We start from the raw sequence: 18,541 nt of genomic DNA on the forward strand, positions 1-18,541 counted from the left end.
CGTGAGACTTTGGCAGGTAAGGGATTCAGCACACAGGTGTTTTCAACCTCTGGGGTCACACTGATCGTTTATGCGCCCAAACGGAGAAAGACTGTCCGCATCATCAGTAGAATGCAGTGCGGTGGAGATTGGGGATACCCGGAAAAAAAAAGCCCAACAGTCATCGACTACAACAGCCTAAAATGGGGTGTGGATTTCATGGACCAGATGCTACAAAAGTACACTGTGCGTTCAGTAACACAGCGTTACCAGTCGCTGTGTTTTACATTATTGACATTGCAGCACTGAATGCACAAGTGCTTTACCAGGCATGCACTGGGGTCAAAGAGACAGGCAGACTTCTTGGTGAAGCTAGCATCATAACTATTGAAGTACTGGTCGTACAAAGATAATTTCAAATACTACGGTACTACTATGGTAATACTTTGTCATAGAGTGATTGGAGCTGGGTGACCAAATGCAGCTTGGACCAGGGTTTATTGAAGAACTCAGAAGACAGACTATAAGAAGCTCGACTAGGGACAAGACTGACTGAACAGACGACAAGATAAAGACAGGAACGACGACAGACGAGACGAGACAAGAGAACAATCCGACATGGGTGTGAAACGCAGACAGGATTTATACACGCAACAGGTAACAGGAGGCAGGTGACTGGGATTATTAGTACATAGATTGAGCGTAGACACAGGAAGGGAGGGGCGAGCACACAGACACGGACAGAACTAATGACAACGTACACATAATGGACTGACCGGGGGAAAGTCGTGACACTTTATGGTCAAAGAATTTGATAATGTTGGCATTTTAAAAAAAATCTTTATTACTAAACATCTGTTTTTCTATGTACTTGGTTGGGGTCTGTCTATAGAGTTACTTCTTACAAATGTAACCGAAACTATTTTTTTAACTTTTTTTTTTTTTTTTTTTATGAAGAAAAATTAAAATAAAACAAAATACCAATTTGGCCTTCTGTCTATCTCCCTAACCCCCACGGAGTGGAATCTAGAGTTACTTCTTAAAATGTAATGGCCTAATTTACATGACACTGGTGACAAGGACAGCACAATCTTCACAGTAATATTTTCTTTATAAAACATTTAGATGTAAATTACGTGACCTTCATTTGCACTCCCAACTATAGAGGTGTTCCCTCACAAGAAAAATGAACACTTAAAACTTAGTTCCACAGAATTCAAAATATGGACAAACATTGCATGATGTGGCAGTGAGTGCCAATAAGACACTTAAGTGCAATGAATGACTCAAAAATAAACCCGTCATTATTAGCAGTGAACGCTAAGAAGGTAGTTCTAAAAGATGACAAAAAGAGGGGATTACACCCTGTTTCAAAATACTATACCGTAATTTTCGGACTATAAGTCGCACCAGCCATAAAATGCCCAAAAATGTGAAAAAAATATATATATAAGTCGCTCCGGAGTGTAAGTCGCATTTTGGGGGGCAATTTATTTGACAAAATCCAACACCAAGAACAGACATGAACGAGCAACAACCGGCTAAACGATACGGTATGCTAACGTGACAAACACAAACGAGGAGCTGAGAACGGGCCTGACGTAACATTCAGTTATTTAAAAAAAACTATTACATAAATTACACATTTATAAAACCATCTGTGTCACTCCAATTCATTAAATCCATCGATCGTCCTTTGTCAACAATGCCGTGTGCCGCGCCGCAGTTCAAATTATTCCACAGGCCCATACATCGATATGTAAACTATATTTTAAATAACTATCACATAAACAACAATATTATCAAACCATTTGTGTCACTCCAAATCGTTAAATCCATCAATCAAATTTCTCGTCCTTTATGTCATCCTGGTGACAGAGGACATGTCCAGAGGATATGGCGCTTTAAAGTGTTAATTACTTTATTTGATTTTTTCTTTCTATTTTTCATGTTTTGAATATGTTCAAGATAAAGATATCAAAGCATGTGAAGTGATCAACTATACTAAAAATAACATGTGAAGTCAACTATACTTGTAAGTAAGTGATGTGTTAATGATCAAGTAAAAATTTGTGAAAAAATACATATATAAGTCGCTGCTGAGTATAAGTCGCCCCCCCCACCCAAACTATGAAAAAAAACGCGATTTATAGTCCGAAAATTACGATACATCCATTTTGTACACCAGCAATAAACTGGAATTTATCGCAACAATGGACTACACCACTGGTGTCAAACTCAAGGCCCGGGGGCCAGATACGGCCTGCCACATCATTTTATGTGGCCCGTGAAGACTAATTGTGCATCAAATTTGTGTGTCATTACTAGAATTACAAATTGTCTTCACTTTTAATATCTTTTTTTTTTTATATTTGACCAGTTTCTACTCATCTGATTTGAAAACGAGTTAGTTGTCAGTTTGTTTTGTAGCTTTTACTGTATATAATATGAGGTACTTATACATTTATTTAGGTTGACAGTCATAATGGCCCTCCAAAAGAAGCTATTACAATAATGCAGCCCGCGAAAAAAATGAGTTTGACACCCCTGGACTACACAGAGGATTGGCGACCAGTCATTCACAATACAGACACAGACAAGCATTCACACTCATTTTCACACCGTGCTTTGAGTGGAAAGTAAATCCGGGCTGCCGACACAGAAGTTGAGAGAGACAACCGTTTCCCTAAATTGCTGAATCAGAAAACCAGTTTGTGCAACAATATCAGTCAGCTTGAGTCCATAAACATTGAACCAATTGCCTAGTAAACCACCAACAGAGAGCCATGATCCACGAGTCTACAATTGTAAATTGTTTTGGGATGCTAAATGTGCTCATTGAGCTTTATCTATGGTTTACACAGCATCAAATATTTAGGGGGCTGGTGATAGTTTGCCCATTAGATATTCCAGCACATCATTTGATATGACAGCGAAACAGAAGTTCTCGAACAACAACAACTTAAGATCAGCTGAGAAGTTGAATCACCTGCGCCAGGCAGGATCTATGGGCAGAGACACTGTTAGTCAGTCTGAGTTAGAGTTGGAGTTGGAGTGGGACTTGGACAGTCGATCCAGAGAACGCAGGCCTGCGGTCAGTGAACGCAGCATGCGTTTTGATCGATCATTCATCTTCCTCGCAGCTAGGAGGGCGTCATCTAGAGAGCGTTGTGGAACAAGGCACGACGCGGGTCGCAACCTCTCCTGCTCGTTGCTATTGCCGACTTTTGAAGGAGAGCCTGCGTTGTTGGTGCACACATGGATGGGTTGAGGTTGGAGATAGAGGCTAATGATTAAAAAAAAAAAAAAAACAGCCATAAATTCACAATGTGACAGGTCACACGAATGAATAAAAAGTTGTGTTGTGTTAAGGTCAGGTGGGCATGTCCCTTACAGCAATGGTGTAGGACACAATGACGGGCACACAGCAGGTGGTGCCGCTCGGCTGAGAGTCTCTGTTTGTGTGCAACTGGAGGTCCTCGGGGTGTTTGAGTCTTTCCAACAGTCTGTGAAATCATATCAGATACTAACTAACACTGAGAAATGCAACAACCGTATTTCTAGAAACTATCATTTATCCTAATGCTGAACTAATTGACATAATCCACGCCAGTTGATGATGAGAGGTGATGCAACAGTTTTAGAGGGTAATTCACTTTATCGGATACAATGATCGACCTTATTGGACAAGGGGTGGTGGTAATTAAAGTTACAAAGGTCTTAGTCCCATGAGACAAGTTGCAGGTATATTCAAGGCCATAGAGACACACATACATGTTTGACCGCAAGACGTCCTCACCTTTCTCATTGTTTGTCTTGACATCAGAATGTCCACAATGATGACAGTGACGACAGGAAGAGAACTGGGCTGGCTCCCGATTGCCACCTGCTGGTTCTGGTGGTTAAAAAAAGCCGCAATAAAGCTAGATAAAAGACAAGACTTCACATTCAGGATGAAGGGATGCTGCTTACTTTCCAAAGACACTTTGGTATGTGAAAAACACTGAGAACAAGGAACAACTCTGCTTGTTCTGCCATCATTGTCATCTGAGCACTCCGTATGATCCCGCTCTAAAAAACAGAATTCCAATACAATGTTCTCCTGATTGGAGATCATTTTTTTACAGAGTGACGCATATTCTTACTTGTGTGCTGGACTTGGGCACTTGTGTGTGAAGGTTGGCTGTCAGCTACAGCAATAGATGTTTGAGTCGATCTTGACACCAGAAGTCGACAAGCAGAATTGACATCCTCCGTTGCAGTTGCTGAAATGTAAACGCTCTTGCAATTATAACAACGATAATAATATACATTTACAAAGGCTCTTGGAGTAAACATTGTGGAATGAAGAGCGTAGTGAAAGCACCAGAGTCGAGTGAAGGTTGAAGTGAAAGCTCCAATCGTATTTCAGATAAACATACATGTGTCACGAGTTTGTTGTTGGTGTGTCAATCTTTTTCTTGCTGCGCGTCTCGTCACCTTCTCCACCTCATTCCTATCAATTGTCCATTTCTTTCTGTTGCATCCGCCAATTTCGCTCAAGGGATCTTGAGACCTAAGCGACAAATTGCCAACAAATTTAAGCAACGTCAAGGATAAAGATGCTGGGCTGTTACATAAATACAAGCACAAGATACAGACAGTCGTTAGTATATTAATGCTATCATGTCCAGCTTTTATAATTGCAGTCGATTTTATGTGGTCTCTTCAATGGAATATTAAACCAAACAGTAGAAAATGATAAAAGGCAGTGAAAGTGAAAGTACTGTGTACACCCTTACATTCTCCTTAAGCACATTACTCTCAATATGCAATAAAATCGACCTCAGAACCTCTGTATATACAGGAATCCCTCGTTTATCGCGGATAATTGGTTCCAAAAACCACCCGCGATAAGTGAAATCCGCGAAGTACTGTCACCAACAAGAAATACTGGGCAGGCTAACGAGTTAGTGGAAATATGCAAATTCACGATCGTGCTAACACACAAAAAAGGACTTCTAAAGGAATGTAAACGAACATTTGGAGCAATGCTACACTGTCCTAAAGGTTAGACCAGTGCTTCTCAATTATTTTCTGTTACGCCCCCCCCTAGCAAGAAGAAATCTATTCGCGCCCCCCCTCCCCACCGTGACTATCCTAACTTGTCTTGTAAGTCGTAAAATGTTGCACTGTCGCAAACGTGACAGAAGTAACAATGACAGCGCCACTGCCCCCTGCTGTAGTAAACGCGCAATTACACTTTATTCTAGTACTGCCAAAAAAAAAGCCTGTTCCCCAGGGTCACACGCGCCCCCCCAGGAATAGCACCGCGCCCCACTATTTGAGAAGCACTGGGTTAGACACATGTTTCCTCAATTTAGAAATTTTATTTTGACTTTTAAATGTTTTTGTAATTTGGAAAAAAAATCTGCAATGTAGTGAAGCCGCGATAAACGAAACGCGAAGTAGCGAAGGATCACTGTAGTTAGGTTTATTGTCAAAAAATATATAATGAGGGGAGAAACCTTGATTTAAGGCATAAAACATCCATAGATTGCATTGTACAGCTGCAAAAACTTGAGCTGCTGTTGAAATCCTGTATGTGAAAAAAACTGGGTTGTTCTCAGAAAAGGTGGTCTGCCTCTGTCTGCAAATAGTGGACCCAATATTTTTTCCCTATAAAATCAATCATGAGATTTGACAGTTTTCAGTATCGCATATTCTGTAGTGTATTATGAATAATGCTGAGATAAAATGAACCTTACTGCCATTTGTGTGTTTTGAGCAGTGAATAATGACGGCCAGGACTGCTTTTGTGTGTTTGTGACATGCCGATACTCCCATACAAGAGTTTGTTGCCAATACGCTGCCAGAATGTCATCACATCACAATCCTTTTAAATTGAGTTCCACACTGAAGTCCGGGGGCCATACTTTGAGGAAATGAACCAACCTGAGAGGATGTGAAGTTCTATCCTGAGTGCAGTTGCCTTGAGTGGTATGAGTTACAGTACGATGGTTTGTCATGGGATTCTCCCCTTTGTGCTCTGGCGTGGTGGACTTGGCCTGCAGAGCCTGACTTGAATCACTATGAAGAACACAAATTCAAAGTTTTCCCCCCACAGCAACTCATGTCAAAGATCAAATAATAAAGGTGCAGGAAATGTGAGTGCTGTGCAGTGGCAACTGTCAAAACAACACCATCCAATCAATGCAGGAGTCAAACTCAGCACACAAAATACACAAATCTGAGTTATTCCACACCAAACCATGCAGAAGGCAAGACGTAGTAGACTACCTCTATATATGTAGCCCTACTCATTAGCAGCCAGGCCTGAAATAAAATATAAAACAATGGCTGATGTTACTGAACAAAGGCTCAGTCAGCAATGCATGAGCTGGTGAGATTGATACTCTGCAAATAAAAGGTTACTAAAGTGTCTGGAGGGGTGTTTTGTTTGCACAGCCGTCGCCATGGCAGCAGCTGCGTCACACTCACTTGCAAGTCCCCACCTGACTGGACCTCAGCGTTTTAAGAGCGTCGCCTTGGTGATGATGCACAGCAGAGGTGGAGGAAGAAGAGGAGGAGGAGGAGGAGCTTGGAGAGGAACAGGGCAGCGTTTCTTCATACTGATCACTTTGTAAGTCCTCAGATGCAGTATGAGCTGGTAATACAAAAGACAATAGATTCAATACACAAGGAAAGGAGAATAATCTAGATTTGATAAAGAAGTCTTGATTTTTATTTCATATAACAATTTACAATAATTAAAAATATATATATTTTAAAGTTAAACTATTATTGTGACCAGTGTAAATCATGGTGGTGTAACTCTGCATAACTCTGAGTGCTTTCCAGAGGATCTATTAGAGGGATGGCTCCGCTGCTGTGGGTATGGTCACAACTAAATTCTGTCATGGCCTAGCAAAGCGGCCCCTTTCACTCCTGTTAAATCTTGAGTCTCAATATAGTGGAAGACATAAAATGGGCATTTTGGAGTCGCCTCCCCAGCGCTCTGCCAAAGTGGGAATTGCTCACAGTGAGCCATGCACTAATAAAGAATTCAGATGTGCTGTCCAGAAGAATAAAACTAACTTGCCAACTCACTGGTTTCACTGTCAGTCTTGATTGAGTACGTCTGACTAATCCACTGCCTTTGCTTGCGCTCTCCAGGATAGGGCCTCCTCATTTCTTGCTGGAAATATTCACTGGGTTCTACCAATGGGCGCCTGTGTGATTGTGAGTAATCACGAGATGGTGTTGAGGTTCGGATTATCTGAGGCTTCACAACGCTCACTTCGGCACGTCCCGAAACACTGGCCCAAAAAAGGGAAAATAATCGAGAAGACTTCATTGTCATTGTAATGGAAACACAATCTGAAAATAAATGAATGACTGTCAGATTGAGGGCGTAGCAAAGTGTAGAGTATCGCTGCTGCAGGCTACTTACTCACCGCTTTGAGACTCTCTGGTGGCAAGAGCTGTGATTTTCAGCCCAAATCTGATGACCATACTCAGAACCAACAAAACCGCTGTCAGTTCCTGGAGAAATGACCCCGTCCTGTTCAACAGACTTAACCAGTTAACTACTATACATGCATACTGAATTGCTGTAAGATCATTTTAAATCAGCGGGTCACTGCTGACCTGAGAAAGCACCCTCCTAATCCCAGTTTTGGGTTTGGCACTCCTCTTCTCTGATGTATTTATTTCTGCGAGACTGCTCTGACTGCTGCTGTAGGACTTCCTAACCTCTTTCCTCCTTCTGCATTGAGGAGCATAAGTGAGATGCACGGTTGAACTCCTGTATGACAAATAGCGTGCCACATGAAACGTAATACAAAACATGACACTCAACATAACAAATTTGCGTCTGCTTACTGGTTAATGTCTGTAGTTTGGTCACCATATCTTTTATTGAAGTCAGAAGAATTCTCATTAACTTGCGTTACATCTTTCTTGGTCAGATCTCCTGAATCGAGCAACAAAGGTGTATGTTGACTCTGGAAAGAAGGACAAACATTACGCTTAGACACGAATAGTAAATCTGAGTCTGGGATTTAATCTCACATGGATAATATAGTTTGATATGCGGGTCAGGAGCACACAGTGAGATGTTACCTCTGCTTGAGAATTATCAGATGGAGATGACTTTTGGGCTTGAGGACAAAGAGCAGGAGCAGAACCAGCATCATGGGAATTCTGATCCGTCCTCTCCTTCAACTCATCCATATGCCGCCCACACTGGTAAATGAACTCCTCCAGCTCTCTAACACACAGAGGCAGCAAAAAGATATAATCATTGACAAAGTTATAAAATAGAATCCAGCCGTCCTACCGGTTGGGGTCAAAGTGGCCGTGTTCTGCGCCTTGCTCCTGTAGGACTTTGTGTTCTCTCCTAGCAGACAGGTAGCCTTTCTCCAAGGAGTCCAGTCCTTGATAAAGTTCTGCAAGACCCTATAGAGAGAGAGGTAACAAGTGGGAATATGTAGAAGCCAGATTTTTTATCTGTGGCATTCCAAGTCGTCTTAACGTCACCTGTTGGAAAGGTGTATTGCTCTTCAGCAAGTCCTCATAATGTTGGAGCTGAATGTAAAAAGTAAAAAAAAAGAAAAAGACCCACCACATAATGAAATGAACCTTTCACACATTAGACATAAGAAATGAGAAATAGGCAACCTGCTGGAGGAAGTTGTCAGCCTGTGCGTAAAGTGTATTTGCCACCTTCTGACCGCTTTGGGACTCAAAGCTCTTTGAAATGGAAGCAGACAAACATAGGCCTGAGGAAGCTGCAAGGGAAGGAAAACATTGAGATGTTATTGTACAAAGTTCATCAATCATTACATTTTTCTGAAACCATTTCATAATTGCTGAATGATACGTGATGCGATACATTGGAGGAGAGATGATTATGATAAATTTACTTAAGTGTGTGCCAGGTCCACTTGGCTGAGGAGAAAATGATTTGGGCTGTGCTTTCTGAGCCTGAGGAAAGTCCAGCCGCATGAACTTTGAAGGCTCTACATGCAGTCTTGATGGCATGACTTGAGCAGACGTTGGTTGGTCAGAGTACAGGTTAACCTTGGAATAATTGAGTCACCCAAAATGAGAAAATCATCAACCTTACAACCACTACAGTCCATACACTACTGTATATATATATATATATATATATATATATATATATATATATATATATATATATATATATATATATATATATATATATATATATATATATATATATATATATATATATATATATATATATACACTATAACTATCATCAAATGAAAGCATTTTCATTTAATTTAATAGCCATTGTAGCCCAAAATTACAAGTGTGTCCATGTCCCAATATTTATGGACCTGACTGTATGTTGAAGAAAGATCACAACTGGTTGTGCACATTGGTTGCATACAGAAAATCCTCAACCAATATGTAAACACTAAAGACTATAGGAAAAAAATATCAATAAGGTAATATAATGAAATAGAAGATCTCAGGAACATTTGCACCGATGACATCAATCAATTATAAAACCTGTTTCTGAATTACTTTGAAAGTAAGCCTCAGGTATGAATAAAGTGAATTTTCTTCACACATGATTCATACAATTAATACTGATGGACCTCATCAGGGTCATAGGGCATCATTTTTATTTTTAATGTTTATTAGTGACAATGTTGCAAATGACAAATGTTTTCTTTCTTTGTAACATCCAATAAAATGAAAATAGTAGTGATGAAATTAATCAATTCAAACAGTGGTTTAAGATGCTCAAACCTTGGCTTCCACCCGCAGGCGGTCAATTGTGTTCGCTGCCTCTGCATACTTAGTCAGCAGTCTGCCGTGGTCCTCCTGCCAGCCAGAGGAGAGGAAACATGGAAGAAAATAGAAAAATATAAATGGCAGTGCTTTGGTGGAAAACACCTACACTCAGTCCTACTTTACTTTACTTTTAGATGGTGTAGGTGATAGTGTTCCAATAACTATCTCCTATCGTGTAGGTTGAGAGTACAGTGGATATAAAAAGCCTACAGAGGAAGTTTATGTGATGTAAATGAAAAATTCTGTATACATACTACAGTATGACCTGCAAAACCTGTTTGGTGGGGCCGAGTAAAAACAAAACAAAAAAAAAATATGATATTGACCTGTTAATGTATGCACCAGTTTTTAACCATCTCAAGAGGTGGCCATTTGCTGTCAACTGAAAATGACATCACAGTTGCCGATCTCACGAACAACCAATCGCGGCTCACCAGTTTTCTGAAGCTGAGCCATGATTACTTGTGTTGCGAGACCTGGCAACTGTGAAGTAATTATTTTTTTTCGACAGCAAGTGGCAAAATGGCCTGAGATAGATACAAGTGGGGGAATTTTGCTGCTTAACTCATATTCTACAAACACAATATTAATCAGAATGTCGTGTTTAGACTAGTGGAGGCACATACAGGGTGTTATTTTTCTGTATTCTTTTGTTTAGGAATTTCATCTCAAGGGCTAGCAATTGTACTTTTTAGCAATTGTATTTCCAGTACAGCAAGAAAAGACTGTGACTGGCATACCACTAATGGGGACACATTCCAAGTCGTACCTGGAGCTGATCAAGCAGGATACCGGCTTTCTGCTGGCTTCGGAATTCCTGCGGCACGGTGCCGTTAGGTGATGTTCTTTTGTTAAAGTCGAATGGTGGCTGAGGTCCGTCATTTGTGTTCAACAGAACTTCTTTCACAATCTCAGCAGGAGATTTAAAGACAACAGGGGCCTCTGGTGTCAGCGACTTTGGAGGATTTTTGGAAGACCATCTGCTCTTGGGTGGCTTGTAATCCCCTTTAGGAAAAGACACCCTCGGCTTTACCTGGGACAAATCTGGTACCCAGTGAGTTGGATAGGCTTTTCTGAAATAACAACACGGTTAATTATTAATAGACAAAAAGCAAAGTGTAGTAAAGAGAATGAGTGTGGCAAAAGTATAGTCAGACAATGATTGGTATACAGTGGTACCTTGAGATTCACTTTCAATTCATACTGTGGCCATGCTTGTAATTCTAAATACAACTCAAATCATCTTTTCCCATTGACATGAATGGAAATACCATTGATGCGATCCAGACTTCCTCCAGAAATAGAACAACATATCGTTTGTAATATGTATTTTAATGAGGTAAAATGACACCCCATAATGATGAACTGAAAAATACAGAAATGTCATTTTTGGTTTTGTTGTACTACATTGAATGAATGCTGCTTTTTCTGATGTGCCTTCCTTTGGCCACCTTTCAGGCAGACAGATGGAAAAGTCACTGACAGAGCACTATAAAGCTTATTACAGTAGAGCATGTGCTGTCAAGAACTCAAGTTGAATTCACAATTACGTTTAATTGACTTATCAACTCCCATGTCAACTCTTATCAGTATGGCACTAATATTATTCATTCTACATGGACAATAAAGAATATATATGACTGAGTACTGTTATATTGTCTGTCTACATGATGTTGCTGTGGGTTCAAGCACTGCAACATACATTACTTCCTATCATTTACTACATTGGAGACTGAAAGCCAAAGATATGGCTGTTTTAAATACAAAAGGTGTAATGTTTTTCTTTGAATTATATTTAGTTTAACAGGTTCACTATTTGGCAGACCAATGCGTAAAATGTCTTCAGTTGACCTCACTGTCTGGCACGGCACTATACACCGACGTTTACACAGTAAAAAACAAAACAAATTCTTTCGGGCTACAAATGTAATCTCAGTTGGAGCAATTAAAAATATAAATTATTGAAAGATATGGGAACAAAGTTAGCTTGATTGAAAATAATTTGTAAACTGATATTTCTCTGTTGAAATGCAGCAAAGCCAATTTTCACATAAGCAAATTATAATTGTTGAATTGTCCAAACAGAAATGTGTTTGAAGTTAGTTGCCTTGAAATTTTGAGTTCACGCAAAAAGGTTAAAAAGAAATATGTACATTTGAGACTATCTCAAGGCACCATTGTAGTTGAATCACCTTGATTCACTAGCTCTTCTGGGAATGTGACTGCAGTCTTCCTTTGGTTTGTTATGACCACTTGTCCTTTGAAGTACAGCATTACGAAAGTGATGTGACACTTGCGTCAGTGAGCGAGTGTTTTTTTTAGGACCGGTCTTTGAATTCTCACTAGTCTCCTGATTAGTCATTCGTCGCTGAGGAGAGATGACATCTTCTTCTCCGTCTATTTGGTCCTCATTTTCAGAGCTTTCTTGGTGGTGAAGACCGGACTCGCAGCTCATGATGCTGTTTGAGTCTGCACGCCTCATTTGTGATTGAAGAGAGATGGCATCATTTCCTAGTACTTGTTCCGTGCTTTCAGATTTATCTTGGTGGTGAAGACTGGACTCGCAGGTCATGAGGCTGTTTGAGTCTGTAGGCCCATCTGCAAAGAACATATCTGGAATGGTTTCGCTTGTGATTCCCGGAGCAGCAGCCATTTCCTCTAAATGGCACAGGCGAGTGAAAATGGGGAGTGTCGGACGAGAGGAAGCCTGGTATGTTGGATACTGAGGTTTGCAATCTCCATCGGCTTCTATCAAGGGTGGAGACTCAAGAGATTGGTGCTCACTGATGATTTTTGACTCTTCTTTGCTATTGTTGACTGGTCCACTTGGCAAACCCCACTCACTTTCTGCTCCATCTGTTTTGACAAATTAAATCAGCACAATTAACCCAAAATGCAAAACTGATCTCTTCTTCTTTTTTTTTTTTACAGAGAGATGCTGTTATATCATTATGTTACAGACTTTTGTCTCTGAGGTATATTATGGCATCAGTTTTGTTTGCACACATAACTCAGTTAATCAGCAAAAATTTAAATTCAATGACTCACAGGGTGAGAGTATAGCCACATCTTTAAGATGTTCATCAAAGATGTAATTGAGCTCCTCAGGTGGCATATCCGGTTCCTCACGGCCCCCAAAGGTTTTTCGATTGTATTCTGCGTGATCATCGTGTTCCTGTGTCTCCTCCACCAGTGTTAATCCAATGATGCCGTTCTCATCCATCTGGTTGTAAAAATCATCTTGTTCTTCCTCCACATCCCACGCATCTTCAGACATTTCAGAGTTGGTGGGTGAGTTGCACGTTGGAGCTGGAGACAGAAGCTCTGCTTTTGTGTTCTTCACAATCTCCATTTGCTTGTCAGATTATTATAACTCAACTCTGACCTGAGAAAATATTGCAGGGTGGCCCTTGCGGTCCCATCAGTTAGCTGCTCCAATTGTGTGGAGGAAGTCTTTAAATGTAGCTCCTAGAAAGTGACAAAAATGTTGAGTTCACTTGAAGCCTAAAATTATCATCATAAAAAAACATCCTATCAAATACACAAATGTGGGTCAGAGAGAGCAAATGAAATTTGAAGGCATTTATTGTTGCAATATGGTAACAAACAGAACAAAACAAAAGGGTTGAAGTCCAGCAAAGCTACAGTTCTAATTTAATATGCCAGAATAATCAACAACATTTTAAAAATATTCTCCTGCTCATTGAGTAATTCTTATAAAAGGGGCTAAGTAGAGAGCACTGCAGTAGAGCAGCACTCACGTTCTCATTAGGAGAAGTGGCTGCCCAGATTAAGAGAAGGAGATTGCTAGCTTGGTGCGTCTGGCATTCTCTGAATCTGTACTATTGAACACGTATTCATGATGAGAACTCGGCCATCGTGCCTTCATACTGGCCAACGTGCCAAACGTTTTTTCCATCCTGAAATTTTGGATACCAGCAGCAAAAACCAATGCAGCATGTTTAGAAAAGAACCCATGAGAATCTCATCAGAGGAAACCACAAAATATCATCTGCAGGTATCTGAATTTATTTTGGGAGTAAATTCAGAAAAGCCCACAACAAACTTGATTGCTTATTTTAAGACTATACAGGTCATACTGTATTATCTTGGGTGTTTTTTTTTAAATATAAATGGTATTATCATCATTTTGTGAGATACAATTGTATGAATACTGTGTATAGGAGTTAAAGTTAAAAGTCCCAATGATCGTCACACACACATCTGAGTGTGGTGAAATTTGTCCTCTGCATTTAACCCATCCCCGTGTGATTTTAATCCAGCCCCTGGGGGAGAGGGGGGGCTGCGCTTGGGAATCATTTGGTGATCTAACCCCCCAATTCCAACCCTTAATACTGACTGCCAAGCAGGGAGGCAATGGGTCCCATTTTTATAGTCTTTGATATGACCCGGCCGGGGTTTGAACCTACAACCTTCCAGTCTCAGGGCGGACACTCTACCACTAGGCCACTGAGCTGGTTAACACATGGGGTCAACACATGCAATTTCTAGATCACACAGGGCATGCCTTGAACTAGTTTACGCAGCGAAGGAATACGTAATCACGTTACGCCAGAAGCTCAGTTAGCACTGTAACTGTACATTAACATTATTCTATTTTTGTATTGCATTTTATCTGTATTTTATACTGTTATATATGTATGATCTGCCACGTGGAGCTGCCAAACTAATTTTCACAGTTAACACTGCCTTAACGTGACAATAAAGGAATTCAATTCAATTCAATTCAATTCAACAATGTACTATGCTTTCATGTTTATTTTTATGAAGGGTGTTTATACAAACAAATATATATGTACTGTATTTATAACTTTATCACTCCATTGGCACAGCCGAGAGATATATTTTATGCTTACATCAGCAATGTAGGAATTAGAACCTTTGTTGTAAATCAAGGTCCTTTGTATTTTTTAAAACATATTACAAGTCTACCAATATGACCTTGGACTGCAGCCACCTTGAAATTGTTATTTCAGATTCCATTTAAAGATTACCGTTTTTTTCCGTGTATAGTGCGCCCCCATGTATAGTACGCACCCTAAGAATGGCATGCTGATGCTGGAAAAAAGCTTGTACCCATGTATAATACGCACCCAATTTTTATGAATTTTTTTAAAAAATATTTTTTAATTTTTTTTTTTTTTTTTTAAGTCCCAGTGATCGTCACACACGCAGGGAGGCAATGGGTCCCATTTTTATAGTCTTTGGTATGGTCTTAACTAGGCTGGATGTAATTTTTTTTGTTGGCGTTGATTTCTCCGACTGCCCCTAAACGCACCACCGCGCTCCGTGCGCGCATGGGCTGCGGACGTGAAAAAGGCGGATCTGTATGGGAGAGACGTTGAAGAGGAATAAAAACACCCTTGGAAACCAAAACTTGCCCCTCGTCGTGACTCGGAGCCGCAACAAATGTTTCGGATTTGTGTAGGGTACATTGTGACAGACAGCAAACTAGCAGGTGATCGAGCGAGCGTCTGATACGAGAGCATTGCGGTCGTATGGAGCGTGTTTGAAGTGAACAGCAGAGACGAAAGGAACAAGGCAAAGTGTTGTGAAATAAAATATTACCTGTAATACGCATTTTGTTATTTGCTGATTGTAACTGCTAATTAAACTGTGAATTGAAACTAATAGGAAGAAAACATATCTTGCTCTTAATATAGCTGACGTGTCTTGCGCATACGTTCTGCGCATCTGTAATGGCGGCCTCCGTATGACGTCCGGTCCGCAATGGAGATTAAAAACAAACAATATTTGACAATAACACACCATCAAGGATTGCACCATCGCATCAAACGATGTGTCGTCAATTATGGATTTTTTTGACTAAGTGTGTTGGGCAGGATGGCTGAATGCGATGCGCGATTGACAACAAACAAGAAGAAAGGTGAGTTTTATTTCGGGGGAGATTTGTCATGTCTCGTCCCCAGTTTTGCTGTGTCTAGGTTGCCATAGTTTCTGTTCGCGTCGCCCCTCTCTTCCTGTGTCACCTCAATCGATGTAACGTGTTTTGTATTTAAGTCCTGTCTGCCCCTCGCTCACCGTTGGATCATTGCATGTGTTACTGTCATTCTGTTCCTGTCTTTGGTAATGTCACCCTGTCTTTTTGTTCCACGACTTTGTCGGTCAGTCCTGTTGTTGGTTTTGTTGTACCATGACTTTCTTTAAAAAAAAAAAAAAATTTAAATTTTTTTTTTTTGTACCCATGTATAATACGCACCCCAGATTTTAGGACAATAAATTAGTTAAATTTTGCGCACTATACACGGAAAAAAACGGTAATGGAAATTTTGTTCCCAGTTAAGACAAACAGACCAGAGAAGTATAGATTGTCTGAGAATTGCACTGTGATAGCTATAAATAGAACTCACCAGTGATGGGACATTGTGATTTCCTCAGAATGTTGTACAAGTGATCATTTGAAAATGTAACCTCTCTTTATTCACAGACATAAACGTACACAAATTGATGTATCCGGCCTCGTTGACAATTATTGTGACAGATTATTATGATTAGTGCATTGAAATGGATTATCATCTGAATAATAACATAAAAACGTAATTTAAAATTTTAATAGTGTGCAATATGGCATTGACTTTCCACGAGCAAAACTAGAAACATTATTCGTTAACTCATGAATGAAAGAGGATCACAACATTAATTCTGCTATTGATGTTGAATAAGCTTTAGACAATTTCCATTTCATGCAAGGCACACTCACATGTTCATCTTGCAGACAAAACACTTATAAGTATTACTTCAATCTTACCGCTTGACTAATCCAAATCGGTGGAGAAAGACTTGCTCAACAATTGTTAAGAACTACAGAGCAGCCGATGAGCTGCAAGACGACTCATCATCCCGGGAGACAAAATATTTTGGGCAACAAATATTCGATGAGTTTAATATATAAAAAAATTATTTACCTCTATCTTAACATGAGGCGGCTCGCTGGCAGTATTTTCAGATTTCACAAGGGTACGTTGCCATGAAAACCACTAAACTAATGAGAGCAAAGACCCGCCCCTGTGTCACCATGGGACACACTCAGCACAACAAACCATTCAGTTTTCAACACACAACACGATACGTCAAACTAAAGTAAGCAAATTTACTTAAGTGAAAAGGATACAATTTGTACAAGGTGCAGGTAACTGTTAAACGAGATGAATGCCTTAATTTACCCCTTATGTTTTATAAACTCACTACTTCTTACAATTACACATTTCGCCAGCTCGTGATATGAAAACAACTTTGACAAACAATCTTCATACCTGACTTTGGAACATGTTTCACCGTTTGTTTCTGTCGAAGGAGCCAGATTTGTAAAATTGAACACGATGCTGCAAGTTGCAGACAGATGAGCATGCTCGCTGATTTAACTTGTACTTATGACGTATTTATAATACCCTGGGTTAGTCTGTAAGGCACATGAAGTGCTCTGCTTCTCTCAGATCATTACTGTAATAAAGCCACCATCCTACCTCGTCATCTTACGATACTGCTAGCTGTAACAATTTTATAGGCACTAAATAAATTAGGTTTCTGTATACAATGTGACCGCTATGTAATCTTCTCGCATAGCTCCCTAACAGACAAGATTCGGGACTTAATGTATAGCTTATGGTTTAAATGAAAGAGGTCGTTTGATTGGTGAAGTACCTTGAAGGAGGAGCTTAGCGGAAGTTAGTCATGAGTACAAACGTTTTTCAACTTGCTTTTACAAGATTTGCCCATGAGGGGTCACTATCAACTCGTTTATTTCTAAATGCTTATTACGCTTACTTTCCGTGCATTTGTAATTGGCCTTTGATGGAACTGTTGCGCAACATACGTGTCATAGAGATGCACACATGCAGCCAGGAAAGACATATCGAGTGATGTCAAAGCTGGTGCTGGGCGATTTACCTAATCTAATCATTTCAAAAACACTGACCATAACACTCTCTTACATGATTTTAACAATATATGACCACGCCCCCCACATTAATTCTAAATTAGTATTGCCAGACTATTAATACGACCATGAATAAATAAAAATGTCAAAAGGGTTCCGGTTTGAGTTTTTGCATTTGAGTATGTATGCAGCTGAGTAGTTTATGTTATTATTATTTTATTTATTTTATTGTTATTTTTCAAAACATTTACATGTTAGGTTGTTTGAGTTATGAGTCATGAGTCTGTCATGAGTTATCCTGCAACAACTCTTAATAATAAATAAACACAGAGTATAGCATACAATGATTCTTAGTATTGAAGGTAGGCTCCCTTTAGTGGTATGCCAAAGAATCACTTTAATAAATCGGTGTATTAAAATTGTATATTGTTCCTAAGTGGCTTTAACTTTTTTCCTGTCCTGTATGGTTTGTTAACTAGAATACGATAAATTGCATTTAAGCCTTTACAATTGTTTTAAACATGTATTGGGGTATAATCTGCATTTTATTTGTATATACAGAACATTATGAATAATTATTTAAGTGCCGTTTGTATTTTCTTATCACCTGTGCATAATATTACAACATATTAAATTTCCCTGGTTCGTAATAAAACCTCAAACTTGTTTTTGTTAATTAACACGCGTCTAATACACAACTGTCTTTTACAGTTGGTTCAATAGCTTTTGTAGTTTGTGTAGAGCCAGGTGTTTTTGGAAATGGGACTTGGTGTAAAGATTTCAAGAACCACTGTTACACAGGATTGTGTTCACTTTTTAAAAAAATATAAC

General features: G+C 39.6%; 1 protein-coding gene across 2 annotated transcripts; it reads right to left on the minus strand.

The window, feature by feature from the left end:
- Nucleotides 1-2,306: 2,306 nt before the first annotated feature.
- On the minus strand, nt 2,307-17,239 carry LOC133163720 (microtubule organization protein AKNA-like). Of its 2 annotated transcripts, none has more exons than XM_061293910.1 (22): nt 17,088-17,239; nt 12,841-13,260; nt 11,985-12,648; nt 10,562-10,865; nt 9,748-9,822; nt 8,886-9,042; nt 8,641-8,750; nt 8,500-8,547; nt 8,300-8,418; nt 8,083-8,230; nt 7,843-7,964; nt 7,609-7,726; nt 7,416-7,522; nt 7,069-7,277; nt 6,460-6,625; nt 5,914-6,048; nt 4,401-4,534; nt 4,125-4,244; nt 3,952-4,050; nt 3,779-3,874; nt 3,374-3,485; nt 2,307-3,265 (listed from the first exon to the last, which is right to left on the minus strand). In XM_061293910.1, the coding sequence occupies exons 2-22, from the start codon at nt 13,142-13,144 to the stop codon at nt 3,007-3,009; spliced, it is 3,606 nt and encodes a 1,201-aa protein (XP_061149894.1). In that variant the 5' UTR covers nt 13,145-13,260; nt 17,088-17,239; the 3' UTR covers nt 2,307-3,006. The 2 variants fall into 2 exon arrangements, with proteins under 2 accessions (XP_061149894.1, XP_061149893.1); XM_061293909.1 differs by having other exon boundaries at nt 7,609-7,765.
- Nucleotides 17,240-18,541: the final 1,302 nt, after the last annotated feature.

Source organism: Syngnathus typhle, linkage group LG12 (assembly GCF_033458585.1).
Source record: "Syngnathus typhle isolate RoL2023-S1 ecotype Sweden linkage group LG12, RoL_Styp_1.0, whole genome shotgun sequence".
NCBI lineage: Eukaryota > Metazoa > Chordata > Actinopteri > Syngnathiformes > Syngnathidae > Syngnathus > Syngnathus typhle.

Excerpts from the sequence above, each read along its gene's own strand:
- LOC133163720 (XM_061293909.1), bottom strand. The coding sequence starts at position 13,144 with ATGGAGATTGTGAAGAACACAAAAGCAGAGCTTCTGTCTCCAGCTCCA. Across the intron at positions 7,965-8,082 it reads CTGATAATTCTCAAGCAGAG|AGTCAACATACACCTTTGTT; the intron begins GTAACATCTCAC and ends CCTTCTTTCCAG. Across the intron at positions 3,266-3,373 it reads TTGTGTCCTACACCATTGCT|CCTCTATCTCCAACCTCAAC; the intron begins GTAAGGGACATG and ends TTTAATCATTAG.